This window comes from Sciurus carolinensis, chromosome 5, assembly GCF_902686445.1.
Source record: "Sciurus carolinensis chromosome 5, mSciCar1.2, whole genome shotgun sequence".
Lineage (NCBI taxonomy): Eukaryota > Metazoa > Chordata > Mammalia > Rodentia > Sciuridae > Sciurus > Sciurus carolinensis.
The window spans coordinates 133333705-133351165 of NC_062217.1; the positions used below are offsets into that span (position 1 = coordinate 133333705).

General features: G+C 37.0%; 1 protein-coding gene across 4 annotated transcripts in view; it reads left to right on the top strand.

Moving 5' to 3' along the window:
• Nrg3 (neuregulin 3) overlaps positions 1 to 17461 on the top strand; it is a 1024256-nt gene that overhangs the window by 987880 nt on the left and 18915 nt on the right. For all 4 annotated transcript variants that reach the window (XM_047553330.1, XM_047553332.1, XM_047553333.1 and 1 more), the window contains one exon: positions 6175 to 6301. In XM_047553330.1, the coding sequence (XP_047409286.1) occupies positions 6175 to 6301 (127 nt within the window). The remainder of the gene's footprint in view (positions 1 to 6174; positions 6302 to 17461) is intronic.

A 17461-nucleotide genomic window follows, 5' to 3' on the forward strand; every position in this document is an offset into this window, starting at 1 on the left:
ACTAAACAGTATCAACCATTACCTAGCCTTTTCTGAAAGAAACTACAGGAAAAAAAATCTTGTTCTTTCATACTGTTTTTACCTGATACCCATAAAGATTTTAGGCAAATATGAAGATTTCTAAAAAATGTCTATTAGCTCACCAGTTGAAATGCACATGTGGAATTTGCCCTAAAGTTCACTTGCCAAGACACTTGACCTTTGGGGAGATGAAGGTACTGGTTTTTGACTAATAAAGGAGAGTAAAATACATCCACACAAATGTGTTTGTCTATTTACTTCTTTCCAAATTAACTGTGATAGTTATTTATGGAAATGATGTAATCTGAACTTAAAATAAGAAATGCAGATTAAAAACATTAGCCCTTTGGATTATTGAGCCTTAAAAAGTTGGATCAGATTTTACTCCTACAGCTTGTCTGGAATCCAAGCCCACATGAAATTGCTTTTCATTGTACCTGTAGTTTTCTAACCATTTGCTCTTCTAAAAATGGATCAATTTCCAGATATAATTTATATCTGTCTGCATGTTATGTCAATTAAAAGAAAAACAATTATCACTTAAATGACAAAATCACAAGAATACAGTTAGTCAATATTTTAAATTATTTCAGAATAGTTTGATTTTTTAGGATTTCTATAAAAATAGTAGAGAATTCCTATAAAGCCTAGACCCAGTTTCTACTATTAATAATATTAATGTATGGTGCACTTGTCATAATTAATGGAATAATATTGTTAGAATATAACTAAAGTCCATACTTTCAGATATTCCTAGGTTTTTGTTTGTTTATCTATTATCTTTTTCCTTATTCCATGGCCTCATTCAGGATACTATATTTTATCACCTGTGGTATTTCCTAGGCAAATCTTGGATATGAACAGTTATAACTTTCCAATTCAGGAAGTTGTAACTCTTTTTCATGCACAGTGGGCTTTTCACATTTTATCACCCAAATGTCAAAACAGTCTGAGTTGTACATTATTACCTCATTTTTCAGATAATGTATTAATCAGCTGTCTGTTACCATAACAAAAATACATGATATAATCACCTTCTAAAGAGGAAAAATTATTTTAGCTCACAGTTTTATAGATGTCAATCCATGATCAATTGGCCCATTGTTGCTGGTCCTGTTCTGAGGCAGCACATCATGGTGGGGAGTATGTGTCAGAGGAGGCCTGTTTCCCTCAGGAAAGAGTGGATGTGGAAAGAGGAGGATGGGGTACTGTCCCACTGTCCTCTTTGAGGGCATGTATCATCAATGACCCTAAGACGCTCCACAAAGCCCCACCTCTTAAGGCTTTCATCCCTCCCAAGAGCACCAGCTGGGAGACAACCTTTTACTACATGGGTTCTTTGGAGACATTTCAGATCCAAACTGTAGCAGGTAATACTGAAATTTATTTTTAAATATTAACTTGTCAAAACAAGGTAGGAAACTGCAGATACAGGCTCAATCTTAGCAGCTGTAATTTAACATCCACTTTAAATTACTGTACCATGTTGTCTTACAAAGTCACCCAAATAACGAAACTGCTCAGAGCAAGTTAGGATTGCCTCTCTAGTGAAGCCTCCAGCACTTTTTTTTCCCTCTAGGGTGGCCACAAGGTGTAGTGGTCAGGGTTTCACAACAGTCAGCCATAGCTGGAATTACATCTTCAGGCCGTGACTTGTTTGTTATGTTATTAGGCAAATTTCACCATGTTTCTTAGCCTCAGTTTCCTTTGGGGTAAAATATGAACAAAAACATCATCAACCTTCAAAATTATGTTAAGGACTAAATGGGATAATGCTATAAAGGTCACAGCACACTGTTTGAAATATTAAATACTCCATGATGGCTCACTATTTTTAACACCTATGGTTTTACACTCCAGGACTTAAAGGCTGGGTTGCTACAAAGTTAAGAGCATACACTGGAGCCTGCAAAGGATAATCACTCCCAGCAGGGTGTTAGAAGGGTCTCCTAGCAAAGAACTGCATATGAGCAAGAAATTATGTATTTAACAATAAGCAAATTACTATGAAGAAGCAGTTAATCACTTATTTTTAGAGTATAATTTGTAGTTGTACCACATCTAAGTAAAAGACTGATTATGGTAATCACAAGAATGGAGAACAGCTGGATAACTGGAGGACTTCCGTCTTCAGGGCTGTCAGTCTTAATCTCTGGGCCTCCAGTCGCCTTCTGAGACCATCATCTGTTTCTTGGGCTCAGCAAGTGTTCAGGATATTTATTGGAAACACTGTTCAATGCCAGATTCTTCATGGAAAGCTCAGAGGACCAAGAGGGTGGAAAAAACTCTCACTGGAATATTTTCCTTCTGCCTGATCACCAAGGGCACACTTTTTGAAAAAATATTTATAGTAATACTGATGTTTTTCCAACTGAAATGACACTTCTCATTAGAAACCTAGAGGATATATTTCCTTCTCTTATAATTTCTGGCATGGTCTTCTGTTAATTTTGACAGAAATACCATGCTCCACCCCAAGCACTTAGTCTACATTGCTCAAAATAATATTGGTTTTTATAAAACCCTGGCACAGGCTTCTTTTGTGAATACTTGGATTTTTATTTCCATTTCAGAATCCTTCAGGATAACAGAAACGGCACCCACTGCCTTGATCTCCCCTTGCTTTCATACACAAAATACAGCTGTTTACATGTGATAGTTTATTTTGACTCTAACTTATGACCCACCAGTCTTCCATGATTCAGTGGCCTATTATTAGTACCCAAATAAGTCCATTGGTATACTGGATGTAGCATCCTGGCTAGTGATAGTTGGGATTTACCACAAAGCTCATGTTCTCATAGTTCTTCGTATTATACCTTGCATAGTCACTTAGATTTAGTCACTCTGGTCCTTTCCTTAATTACTTGTTGCCCTTGGCATAGCACAACCCCATCAAAGAAGTATTACATCAAAATATGTCTGATGAAAGTTTGAAGGTAACTAACATAATGAGGTAGAAATTAAGCATGTCTTCTTGGATTGGGGGGATTTTTCTGATGGAATTAAACAAATGTCACAATGCTAAAAGAGTGAATTCTCATCACTCCTAGTGAGACCATTTTCCATATGTAGTTACTACAGCTATTAATTAATTCAAGTATGGTCATTGTGGTTCAAATGGAAACTATAAATTATTTTTTTACAGACTGCATTTTTATTCATTGTACACAAATGGGGTACAACTTTTCATTTCTATCATTGTACACGATGTAGATTCATACCATTCATGTAATCATACATGTACATAGGGTAATGATGTCTGTCTCATTCTTAAGGGTTTTCTCTTTACTTCAACTAACTTAGGTAAGAAGGATGAAGTCAGCTATAGGGGTCCTTAGTCCATATCTCTGGAAATGATCAACTTTAAATTTGGGATAGGAGAGGAAAGGTTCCTGAAGGCAGAACCTGGGATGGATAGTAATCAAAACTGGGAAAACAGTAGGAAAAATTGTGACAGGTATTACCAGTAAAATGTGCAGATGGTAGCAACATGCCTCTTTCTGTAGCTTGCCACCTTATTCAGTAAGACGTTGCATCATGTGCTGCTGTGATCTCAGACACTGTTACCAACAGATAACCAAAGAGTTGCCTTTCTTGTTCACATGCCTCATTCTGAGATAACCCACCTCTGATGACAGGTTAATGTGAGGCTCAGAAGACCACACCTTTGCTCCAAATTGGGGCTGCAAGACTAAGTCAACTCCACAGCTCCCTGGGGTTTGGTTGAGGTCTCTAGAGAGACTACATCACATCCTGCCGCCTTCCCTTCTTTTCACTCTCACAGGTGTGCATACCAACACTCCTGCTTCTTAGAGTCCTGCATGCTATCTCCACCCCAGATTCTGCTTCCTCAAGAATTCGCCCTGTGACATTACAAGTAATGTCTATCAACAGACTTATGATGACTTTTGTCACCCAACAGGTGTTTCATTTCTTTCTAATGCATCAGGTCAGAGAAACTTAGCAAAGCCTCAATACCGACTTTGCTTGGGCTGTTGGTATTCCAGGATACAAGGCACATACCTCCTCTTTCCCAGAGCAACCATTGTCATGAGAGAGCTAGTGGTATTGCACTCAGCTGCTGGCTATTTTCTCTTTTCCCATTTTCTGAAGGGAAGAGGAAAGTGGGGGGAAATTGTGTGCTTTTGTGTGGAGAAAGGAGGAATTGGGGGAGGAAAATGCAGGCTCTGCAATGAAAGACCACTTATTTTGGAAAACTACTGAGTCAGGACTTGAGTGAGAAGAGATAAAGGAAGGCACATTGTAGAGGATACGTGAAATATGGTCAGTTTTTTTATAAGGAAGTTTTTAAAATTTACATTTCCCAGGCTCCAAATCATGGGATTTACTGAAAAGTTAATGTCTCTACTATCTTAATTCTTGGGAGAATGCCTGAGTCCTTGCCTTGTGCCATCAGGCTTTTAATGCTGCTAGATGATTTACTTGGCTGGCACTTCCAGATTTCCCCTGTGCTTCTTGAACGAATCCCTGATAGGACTTTGTGGCCAGAGTATTCTTCTTAAATGCTCATTTGATAAGCTTATTTTAAACAATAGGCTGCAGATTGGCTGTTAGGCTGCAGACAGATTATTACAACTGGACTAAAGCAACCAGAAATGGAGATAAAAGCCCCCCAAATAATTGAAAAGATAAAAGAAATATGTAAACAAACAGATACAAACACACTGGCAGTGTAAATTCAAAGGGAAAATGATGCTCATAACCTCCAAATTCTTTAGAAAATATCAGTGACTTACTTGTGAGAGATGCAATTAGTACATTCTTTTATCTCTGGGCAATTTCTCATTCCTCCACAGCATCTGCCCACAAGACTGAGCTAACTGCATAATGAAAAGGAAAAGAGATGAACACTTTGCATGTCCTCTCACATTCATCTGCCACCGTATACATGGAAGAAAAGGTAGCCCTTGTGAACTCCACATGCACATGAAGAAAGTGAAGCTTGGAGACATTTGGGGAATTATTAGGGTAGCAAGCTGGTGGATAAAAGATCTCAGATTCTGATCCCAGTTCCTGTGGTGGCAGAGCCCATGCTCTCAGAGTGTTGCCTGTCTGAGACACTCATGATAAGAGTTCCACCAATGTCTGTCTCCTCAACAGAGAACTCAGGGGAGAGGCAAACTTCAGGGAGATGATTCTGCAAATTTGTTTTCATAGGTACTGAGTCTGCCACTGATAATAATTGCTACGAAGCTCCTGGAAGAGAGCAGATAATCAGGCAAAAGTTTGTTCCACTCTTCAGGAATAGACACTGCCCAAACCACAGTCATTCAACATGTACATGCAGGATCACTTTAGTCCCCAGTCCCAAAACCTACAGAAATATCAGCATCCCTGCTTAGAAGCTGAGGATATGCAAATCTTTTGACTGTTTCACGTGGTTAATTCTGAGTGTCAAATTGCAGCCAGACTGGTTTTGTCGAAAGCCATACTCTACCACTTGCTCTCTGTGACCGTGGGAAAATGATTTAACTTCTTTGTGCCTTTGTTTACTCATCTGTTAAGTGGATATAGTGTTTTCACCTCATCACATAGAATTATTGTGGAAAGTGAATTAACTGAGACCTGTAAAGCAGTTAAAATGATGTGTGACACATTACTATGAAATCATTAGCTCCTAAAAATTAACTATTATTTAGGCTGTTGGTAATAATAAATGAACTGTCTCTAAACTATAAATGGCAGAAAAATACACATTTTTGTATGCAAATCATGCATATAAGCTACAGGTATTAGGATTGTATAATTATAAACATATCTAGTAAAAATATTATATGTGGCTTCCAGAGTCTTTCCTTTAGTCACTTATCCATAACATTTCCAATTATTTATAAATGAGCACTGAGGTTTAGGAACCTCTTGTATCCATGGAGGCCAGCACAGCACATCATGTTCCTGTCTGGTTTTAGAGCACCATTGATTATGAATTCCAGGATCACAGATAATACCAGGTTTGCTCTGAAGTGAAAGTATTTCTTGGTGGAGTTGAAAACAAGATCAGGGCTGCCTTTGTTCACTGAGTTTATCTAGCTTTGGCAAATGACAAAGACATGGGGAAATGAATGAACATCAAAAATTAAGATACAATAAACATATGCAAATACTGATAACACATATTTATACCTGCAGGAAACAAGCTAAACAAATCCAAGAGCAGCTGAAAGAGTCACAAAATGGTAAAAACTACAGTCTCAAAGCATCCAGCACAATGGCAAAGTCAGAGAGCTTGGTGAAAAGCCACGTCCAGTTGCAAAATGTAAGTCATGTGTCTGTATATCTCTTCCTCCAACCCACCTCAGCAGTCCCGTCTAGAGGGAAAAGGAAGTCTATGATTATACTTATTTTTTCAGTACTTTATAGTTTTTGACTTAAGTCATCTTTCAATGCTGCATGTATGGTTTTGCATGCATGTAGGTATATGTACATGCATGTATTAGAAGAAGGAAATAGAAGTTAATCTTAGCCCTTGATTATTATCTGTAATATAAATTAATCTCTAGTAGCAAAAAGAACTTCAGTTGCTTGTCCCATCAAACAACTGAATCCTTATTTTTGTATCAGAAATAAGGTTTGGTACCATGTAGGAACTAGAACCACCACCAGAACTATATAAGAGTGTGCTCTGCAATGGTAGATGCTACAGCAAGGCTGGAGGAGAGGAGGGTGGGGCAGACCTGTAGCTGCCCCACAGCAGGATCAGACTCAAGCAAGGTTTCAAAGGGCATGAAAGGTTCACCAGATAGTCAAAAAAGAGGGAGAGAGAATAAAGCCATGTAATCCAATGCATGCAGCCATGTTCAAGCAGCTCCAAGTCAAGGAAGTCAGGGGAGTGAGAAATGTAAGACTCAGTCCTAAAGTCAATTCTTCTAACACCAGGACGTATACAGACACCATAACAAAGTTAAAGGCAAACTTTTCCTCTACCATTTTGAAAAGTTGTCTTAATCTTTTCTAAGATATATTGCAAAACACCAAGTTAAAGACAGGAGAATAGTATCTAATACGCACTGAAATATTCCTCCTAGGGGTAGCAATTCTTTGTTCACACTTAAGATTGTGATTCTGGATTATGAGGCATGAAACAAAGGAACAAAGGCCACACTATAAAACTAGGATTTGAGTATAATAGGCAATCACCCAGGACATATTCATGCCCCCTCCAAATGCTTAAATTGCTGAGAATTTATACATCACTTGTGGTTCTAAGAAATCATTACCCAAAAGTCACCATTAGGATGTACATAACAGATGTACTTAGATGGCTTAATATGGAATTCATAAATCAGAATTGCTTCCCAACAAAGTTTTGTTAAACTTTTATTTATGGGAATGGGCAGGGATTGTTATTTTAAGATAATGCTTTTGCTAATGATTTTTAATGAGTATAATCCCAGCACCTTAAACAGCCACAGTGATGGAGGGATTGATTCAGTTCCTTAGCAACTGGTCCCATCAAAGATAAGCAAATCTGGACACATGTGGAAGGATTAGGGACAAATTTTCATCAGTAATATACCACAGAAATGGGGAAGGGGGCCCCGTGCTGCACATATTCAACTTCAATATCTATAAGGTGATTTGGTCTTTTAAAGGGACAATGAGAAAGAAGAAAGGGGGACAAGTGAGGGCTTAATCAGAGCCAGGGAAGTGACAACGTGCTAAGGGTGGGTCAGTGTAATTGTAGTTGGACAGCTGCATCTGCTAGCTGGCAATTTTGAAGTTAGGATACCATGCTTCCAGGAAGACTTGGGGGCAAAGCCCCTGTCCTTCCTGATGAGGACATTTCAAAGGAATGCTTTGTAGGCCCTTGTAAAAGATACCCTTGAGGTGTGAGAGACACACATTCATAATTGTAAACCCGTCTTGTAAATGTTTCGGAAAGAAAACTCAGCGCCTATGCTCAGGTGCTGGTCTTGCGATTGGTTTTGCTTTGTTTTCTGGCAAGCACTTGAAGGTGGGCTGTGACCATCATAGGGATGCGGTATTGAGCTTTTGGAAACCAAGTGAGTGTTTTTTCGAGTCTTTTAGTGTCAGGTGGAGAAGTAGGGAGGTGAAAGTACTTGTGCTGAGGGGTACAGTTCTTACAGGGTAAAGGTGAGACCTGGTTGAAGCAAGTCAGGTCAAGAGGAGAGTCTTTGTCAGTAGCTATGCATTTCAGAGTGAGGTTGTGAATCTTCTTTATCTAATAAGTGCTGATAGCATCTTCTGTCTGCTGCATGATTGCCACAAACTCATTTGGGATGATTTCATTAATGGTCCTCAGAGTGACCGCTTCACAACCCTCATCCATCCCCATCCTGGTCCACACCCAGGTTCTTTCTATCTGTTCTCATCAGCAATGCTAAAATCTTCAATTGCGCCCTCTTCCCTTCCCTCCTTTGACTGGAATGACAAGATAGAAATAAGTAGCTAACTATAGGTTTCCAAGACTTGAAAGATGGTAAGGACATATGATTTTAGTTCCTTTTCCTCTCCAGCCCACAGTGCAACAAGGGTCTCAACTAGATTATGTCCTCAGGGCTTAAGAGCAGGGTGGGAATATTGTCTTTCTGTATTCATGTCATTGTTGCCCAAGGAAAAGGCAGGAGAAAAAACATTTTTAAATTCTATTCTTCTAGATCGTCTGTGAACTCTATAGCAAAATGCAGATTAAGAGAAAAGCAGGTGTGTTAATGTGTGTCTTTTAAGTGTAACACGGAATACTCAGAAATGAGTAACTCAAAGGGTTATTTGAAATTTAGGCTTATATATCAATTTAGGCTAAAGTAAAAGGGTGGTTTCCAACTTTCAGGTGGGGGATGCAATTTATGAGATGATGACCAATAAAATATGGAATATATATTAAGCATTTTTATGAAGGTTTAAGTTATCACATTTCTGCAAATGGAAATTTCCTTTACAAAAGAAAAAAAAAAAAAAAAAAAACATTTGCCTGTTTGGAGAGCTTTTACTACATTTTTGGGTCTCCATGACCTTAACCCAAAATAATCCATATTCCAAAGAAGTATATTTTGGGGTAGCATATTCCTCTCTATGCCTCAGAGAAGGGTCATGATCATCTAAGATTACACATTCCAAGAGATTATCAAGGTGAATGGCTAAGCATGAATTAGGAGTCCAGGAAGAAAATATGTATGAGGGAAGACATTTAAGGATGCCAAAGAGAGCAAGGTGCACTGAAGAGATATGTGTACAAAGCTATTGAATTCTGCATAGTACCAGCATAGGCTCAAGGGCTACCTGAGCAGGTTCCTTTCACAAGACCAGTTTGTGATGAATACGTTGCTTTCCCAAAGGCATATGTCAGTTTCAGTACTTGAAGGCAATGTGGGTCACTGCTGGTTTTGTTACATCTTTATCAACATTTCTTTTGCTAATTTAATACTAGGAAATGGCATTCTCTGAAATTTGCATTTCTTTATTTGAGAGTGAAGTATAATCGCTGTCCACATATTTCTAGTCAAATTTTGTCTTTGGTGGAATTACATGCTGATACCCTTTGCTCACAATTTTATTACAGGAAGCAAATATCAATTTGACTGCAATTTTCCATGCTGTAAGTTTTCAGACAAAATAGTGATGGAGAATAGATAGTAATAGTCTGTTAAAAAGGAACCAAAAATTTTAAGAACATTTACTCCCCTTTAATGCTATCCTTAAAATATATAAAGAGAAGTACATAAGGAATCTGTGCAGTTGGAGACCAGGAAGCAAACTATGGGTAGTTTTAGGGAAACCAGTTAGTCATGTGACATATGGCTAAGAATATTGGATGTGTGTCAAAGGAAATTTAAAATGCATTTTTTGCTTTGTAGGTTTTCATATTATTTTCTTCTGGCAAGAATTATGAGGAAATACCCATGTCAATAATAACAAAAAGATAAATGATGTAGTCATCATAAAAACAGCAAATAACATGTGCTGAGCATAAACATATTATCATAGTAAATAACAAATGGGTTGTCTCCTTTCCTTTTCACAATGAATTCTTAACTTATATTATCTAGGAGGAAGAAATGAGACTAAGAACTTAGACAGTTACTTCTATTAGACAACTAGTGAATAGGTTAAAGATAAACCCACATCTATAAATTCATTAACTCTCAACAGGGGAAATTTGTTCCTACCACTCCTGCACATTTGGCAAAGTCTGAAAATACTTTGGCTGTAAACACCTTGGAAAAGACTACTACTGGAAACTAGTGGGTACAGATCGGGGCTGCTGATAAACACTCTATAATGCACGGCCACTCTCTAACAGAAAATTATCCTATTTAAAAAGTCAAGAGTGACTAGGAAGTCCAGAATCAAATTGCAAATGAACTGTCCATTTCCAGTAGGAAATTCTGAACACCCAGGTCCATCACCAGTCTTCTTGCTGAGCATTCATTTCTGCTACAAGGAGGGTAATAGGTGTCCAGCTACACTATCTTCCTTCCCAGAAAAAAAAATTTCCTACTTGATTACCAGTTCAGGTAAATCTGTCTTTTATCCTGAAGCCCAGGTTAACTACTTAAAATTCTTTGCAAATGGTAGTGTTTCACAAATGAATTGTCTGTGTCTGGCATTCCCTTAACTTCATTAAACATTAATGGGGAAGGGTTTCACTTTACAGTCATTTAACAAGATGTGAAACACCTAGTCAAGTGAAACAACATGATATTTAGAAGCCCTTAACTGAGACCGAAGAATGAGGGTAGATTAATCTGGCAGTGCCTTACAAACATCTAGCCCCTACCTTCATTTACAGCCTAAGTCTCTGTGACCCAAAGAGATGAACTAACCTTATTTACTGGGTCCCTGAGTGAGAAAGAGCTGTTCTTTTCTTAAAAGTGGGAAAAAAATGATCACAAAGTAAGGGGAAAAATTATATAGCCCTTCCTACCTTTGATCCAATAACCATCTTAAAGAGCTTGGTGCAATGGTGATTGACTGGGATGTAGATCAGTGGTAAAGTATCCCTGCATTCAATCCTTTTTCTGAAAGAGAAAGGAAAGTAGGTAGGTAGGTTGGTTTACAGGAGGTCATATTCACTGAGAAAGAATCAGAAGATAAAACTTAATACTTGTATACTGAAGAAAAATGAGAATGCCCAGTACAACCTTAACAATTTGAGGCATACATTTATTTAGTAATGCTTATTGAATATTTTTCTATTTTGGGTACTATATGGAAAGATTAAAATACAGAGGTTATTGATGACCTCAGGATGCTCACAGACTAGTAGTAGACAAGTATGTAAGTACATACTACTTTAAAACATTTATACTTTAAGTCAGGGTACGCTAACAGAATGAAAATTAAGCTCTGAATTCAACAAAGGATATCTGAATGCCACCTAACATCCTGGACATTTGAATTGATTGCTGAGAGTGAATTGAAATTTATCGAATTATCTGCAGAGCTGATGTCAGAAGAGGTAATTTCTTGTAGTATTAATTAAAGTTAATTTTAAGTAGTTCTAATATAAAACTTGATTTCTTGTTTGAAATATTATATTCTAACTCACTGACCTAATATAGATTATGCATTCATCTATTCATTCAAATATAAATGAAATAACTATTATCAGACAGTGCCTAGTAAGGACCAGGGGCATGATGAATTATCATGACTCAGAATTCTCATAACACATGAAATGTTTTTGTTTTCAAGGAGTCTACTGATTACTGTGACAGACATTAATTGAATAATTTCACAGGCAAACATGGACTTGAACATGTGCCAAGGCCTACAGTAAATATCAGGCAGGCTGAGGAATCAACCTGACAATGGAATAGCCAAGATCTTAGAGATAGTGCACATGCTCAGTCCCACTAGCTGAAGAGGCACCTGGTTGGGGACAGGGAAAAGGTGAGCCTGCTGCTCCTGCTCCCTAGAGAAGGTCTATAGTTACATTATTTTGCTTTAGAGGAAATGTGCTACAGCTTTACTGCATTTATTAGAGTTCTTCCTATTTTGGAATGTGGTGCAAAAATTCTCAAAATGGCAATAATGTTCAAGTTGCTTTTTTAATTGTGTTCATAGCTAGTTCAAATTCCTTTTGAAAATATGTCATAGCCACTCAATTTTCTTCCACCCTCTGGGCTCATAGTTGGACTGACCATAAAGAACTTCTTGACACATAGGCAGAGATGAGCTAGGAGCAATGCAGAGTGACATACACTTAAAACTGTTTCCAAACGTCCCCTCTCTTGTCTTCATTGCCCAGGATTTCAGAACAGGTGATTATCAGCTCTGTCAACATTGCTTTCCAACACAGGCCCCACTTCATTTAACCTTCTGACTCCCACTGTGTGCCTGTGCCAGACCTGGAAACAACAATGTCATTGCTCTTCTGTCAACATGAGCCTGTTCTATTGATTCTGGTGCACCACCAACAGTGCGTTTTAAGCAAGGCAGGAGGGGCAGGCAGCAGTGGGCAGCCTCAGCACCACCAGGAAGCACCTCCGCAAGGTGAGGCTTTCAGGGAGGCCAGCTAGAATAAGGACTTCCTCAAGAAATAACATTGTTGGCCAGAACCTTTTGGGGGTATAGGTTTTAAAGGAAATCACTTAAGATTTTGCAGAGAGGACCGGTGAATGGACTATTGTTACATCTCCTTATTCACTACCAAAGTGACATTTTGTGTATTATGCCAAATGAGATGTTACTAAAATGTGTATGCAAAAAAATCTGGATCTGGGTGAAAGAAAGAACATGGGGTCAACTGCCTAACTTTGCAGTATTAGGATGTTAAAATTGAGGGTCAGACAGCCAACTGACCTGAGCACTTAAGCTTCACTGCACATATGATCTGGTGGATAAAATAGTGCAGACAGTAATTCCTCCAAGGAATGGAGCTAAACATATTTTGGATGAAACTGTAATACAGGCTTTCAGCTCAGAACCTAAATGTCCAAAGGTTGTGATCCTGATTAGTTAAGCTTATTTGTAAAGAATGGGGTATAAATGAACTGTTTTGCTGACTGGGAAATATGCCTTGAGAGCATACAGCTGACTTTCTCAGGAAACTAAAGGGAGGCTAAATGCTGCCTTTAGTCTCTAAATTCTGTGTGTGTCTTTTGCTTTAAAAAATAACATTTTGTGTTCCTGCTTTGTTCCAAGGTCCCACATATCATAGTTGCCCAAAGCCCTATTTATAGGATGGCTTGTGCATGTAAAAGCTACTGTCAGTTTTTTTGCTGCAGTGACTAAAAGGACCAAACCAGAGCAATTGTAGAGGAGGAAAAGTTTGAGGGCTCACAGTTTCAGAGGTCCTAGTCCATAGAAGGCCCACTCCATTCCTTGGGGCTAGAGGTGAGGCAGTGTGTGTGGAAGCAGCTTACATCAAGATCAGGACGCAGAGAGACTCCACTCCATGCACCAAATACAAAATACATACCCCATAGCCATGCCCCCAGTGAACACTTCCTCCGGCCACATCCACCTGCCTCCAGTTACCACTCAGTTAATCCCATCAGGAATCAGTTTCTGATTTATAGAAAAATGGAGAAGATACTACAAAGAGTTCCCAAATACTCTGTACTTAGTTTCTATTATTAACATTGTACATGAGTATGGTGCATTTGTTTTAATTAGGCAAAATCAATGGTTATTAACTAAAATCCATGATTAGACTCAAATGTCTTAAGATTTTTACCCCCCAGCACCACAAAAAAAAAAAAAAAAAAAAAAAAAAAAGATTTTACCATTTAATTGCTTCCTTTGTTCCAGTCCCATGCAGGACCTGCTATTACATTTAGTTCTATCTCTTTTTGACTGCAACAACTTTTCTTTGTTTTGGTTCCAGTTTTGAGTAATACTGGTCAAGTATTTTATAGGATGCTCCCCTTTTGGAATCTATGAATGTTTTTTTCATGATTTTATTGAGGTTATAGGCTTTTCAGAGAAAGATAGCAGGTGTCATTTCATCACATATCAAAGGTTTATACCATCAATATGATTGTCACTATTGATATTTGTCATATCATCTGCCAGAGGCAATATTTATCATGTTTCTGCACTCTAAGGATAGTTAATTTCTTCTGCCTTTGCAGAGTATTCTTTGGAAGGAAGTAACTATGCATAGCCCACATTTAAGGAATGAGGAATTATGATCTTTCTTCCTGAAGTGGACTATCTATAAAAATTATTTGTATAATACTGCAAAGGGCTTGTTTCTTCTCCCCCACTTTTAAATTTATTCCATCATTTGTTTTATCAGTATGAACTCATGGATACTTATTTTATACTTTGATTTAGAATCCAAAAAATTTTATAACAACTTTATTTTGTATTCAAGTTACTCTAGCTTTGACTATTGACAAATCTTTCAATTGCCCATTTTGGTATAAGCTATTAATTCCATATCAGTTTAATTTTTTTAATTTAATTAGTTAAACATGACAGTATAATGCACTTTGATACATCATATATTATTTCTCATTTTTCTGGCTATACATGATGTAGAATCCCACCAGTCATACAGTTACATATGTACATAGTAGAATGAATCAGAAGTTATTGCCATACCAGTTTTTGAGGTTATTTTTTATTGTTGAGTACTATAAGATGCTCCAGGTTTTTTGGCATATTACCTGTTCCAATCTTAGACTCAAATATTTCTCCAATAGCATTGTAGAAACAAGGTCTCAGAGCCAGGAGAGCTCATTTCTACTGGAAAGGTCTTGTTTCCGGGCTCTCGGGATTAAATATCTGTCTCTCACAAACAAACGCCTCTATAAATCTTGTGATCATTTCTGTATTTCATTAAACCTGAGTGCATGCTGATGTCTCCCCACAACGCTAACCAATTGCTACAAGGATCATCCTAGCCTCCACTCATTGCTTATCTATAAATTCCCACTCCACTAGGGAAACATTGGATCCTACTATCTGCCATCCATGTACTTAATGGCTCAGTTCCAGACTAAATATTCAGCAGACTCTGTGCTGTACCTCTGTGCTGTATGAGTTTGTTGGACAGTGCTTGTGTGTGGTTCTTTTACCTCCAGACTTACAAACTCCAATCATTTGCAAAGCTGCTTAGAGCAGCTGACCCCCTGACTCCCATCTCACCTTTGTGAGACCTCAGATTCCCTTGTCAGAATCTGCATTCCTTCAAGCAGCACTCCAAATAATATTGTTAATAATTGTAATTCTTTAACGGATCTAGAACTATTACACTTATCTCCACCCCCTCATATAAATTTTGTGTATTCCTTTTAATAAATTGGTCCATTTCAACTATTCTTCCTGTTAGTGGTAATTTGAACCCTTTTTCTCTTGAGTAAGTCTGAGTAGAGAATGATCATTATTGATCTTTTCAAAGAATCAACTTTTCTTTTGTTGATTTTTCTCTATTTTTCTCTTCTGCTTGTTTTAGGTCTAAATTGTTATTTGTTTTCTAGTTTGCTTAGATGGAAATTTAGATTATTGATTTTAGATCTTTCATCTTTTTCATCTTTTTGAATATAAGGATTTAATGCTATAAAATTTTCTGTAATCACTGCGAGTATTACCTCATGCAAATTTCGGTAAGTTCTATTTAGATATATTTTTAAATTTCTGTTAAGGCTTATTATTTGGCACTTTTGTTATTTACAAGTATATTCTTGAATCTCCAAATAGTTGGGGATTATTTAATTTTCTGTACTAATCCCTAGCTTATTTCCAATGTACCCTGAAAACATGCTTTTAAAATTCATTTTAAATTTTGTAAGGCATACTTTAACTTGGTTCATGTTCTATGTTAGCTTGAGAAGTATGTGTAATTTACTGCATTGGAAGTAACATTCCACAAACATCAACTTGATTGAAAAAACTGATCAGGTCAATAACATTTGTACTGATTATTCTGCCTGACAGATCTGTGAATTACTGATAGATGGAAGTTTGATACCTCTTTATCTTTCTTTCAGTTTTCCTTTATGCCTTTTGACGCTCTCTTGTTAGGTTCTAAGTATTTTATGTTCTTGGAGAATTGACACCTTTTCATTTATGAATGATACTTCTTTAATCCTTCTTTTACCTGAAATTTTGTTTTGAAATAGAGCTACTTCAGCTTCTTTAGGATCAGTGTTAGCCTGGTGGCCACTTTACTCATGTGTCTTTAAAGTTTTTCTCATAAACATTATGTCCTTTTTTTAAAACAAAATCTGTGTTTACACTTTGTTTTTATCATTCTATTATTCATTTTCCTCCCTTCTCACCACATCAATTTTACTTTTTATTTTTTAGTGGTTGCTCAAGAATTGAAAATGCACTTACAGTAAATCTAAGTTCACTTTAAAATAATAATTTACTACTTTATAACTACTATACACACTTTAACAAATATTCCCAATACTTTATGAAATTTGTCAATAATTTGTGACAATCACATAATACATGCTATTGCTATTTTGAATATTTTTCTATTAAGAAAAATGAAAACTTTAAAATTTATTTTCATTTATTATTTTTCTGACACTTTTTCTTCCTTTCTTTAGAGTTACGTTACTGACCTACATAATTTTCATTCTCTTTGAAGAACTTCTTGTAGAATTATTGCAGGACAGGTCTGCTTATGATGAATTTCCTGGTTTTATTGTCTGTGAAAATTCTAGTTTTTTTTTGTTGTTGTTGTTTCTTTTACCTCTTTACATGTTTCAATCTTTTGCCTTATTGTTTGCTTGGTTTCTAATTAGAAGCCTGCTGTATTTCCTAACCTTTTTCTTTTATAGGTAAGATTATATTCCCCCAATTTTTTAAACATTATATGTCATCATATTGGGTTTTGGGGATTTAACCTGTGTAGTTTAAATATGCTATAAACTTCCTTAATCTGTGGTGTGGTTTTCATTATTAATTGAAAAATTCAATCATCATTATTTCAAAATTTTTTCCTGCTACATTTTCTCTCTTCTGTTATTTTAATCATGCTTAGGTCATACGTTTTGGATATTGTCATGTGTGTATGAGTATTTTGTCTTTGGTTCTGTTGATAATCCTCTCAAGTGGTGCTTCATTTTTTTCTATTATAATGTTTTCTGTGGTACTTGGGATTGAATCCAGGGCCTCATGCATACTAGGCAAGGACTCTTCCACTTAACCACATCCCCAGCCCTTATTATAGTGTTTTTTTATTTCTCGTATTTGCTTTTGACTACTGATTAAAGTTTCCATTTCTATACTTATGGTGCCCATCCGTTCTTCCATGTTGTCTGTTTTCTTCCTGTAAAGTCCTTATCACATTTTTCAGGCTTAAATCCCCTGTTTGATCATACCAACATCTCTCTGATATGAGTTCTGTTTCTTTTCCATTGTTTTCTCTCGTCTTTTAGCATACCCTATGTTTTGTTCAAAGGTGGAATGAACATAACTACATTTGGGAGTAGGAACTAAGGTAAATAGACCTTCATTGTAAGGTTTTATGTTAATCTGGCTAATGTTA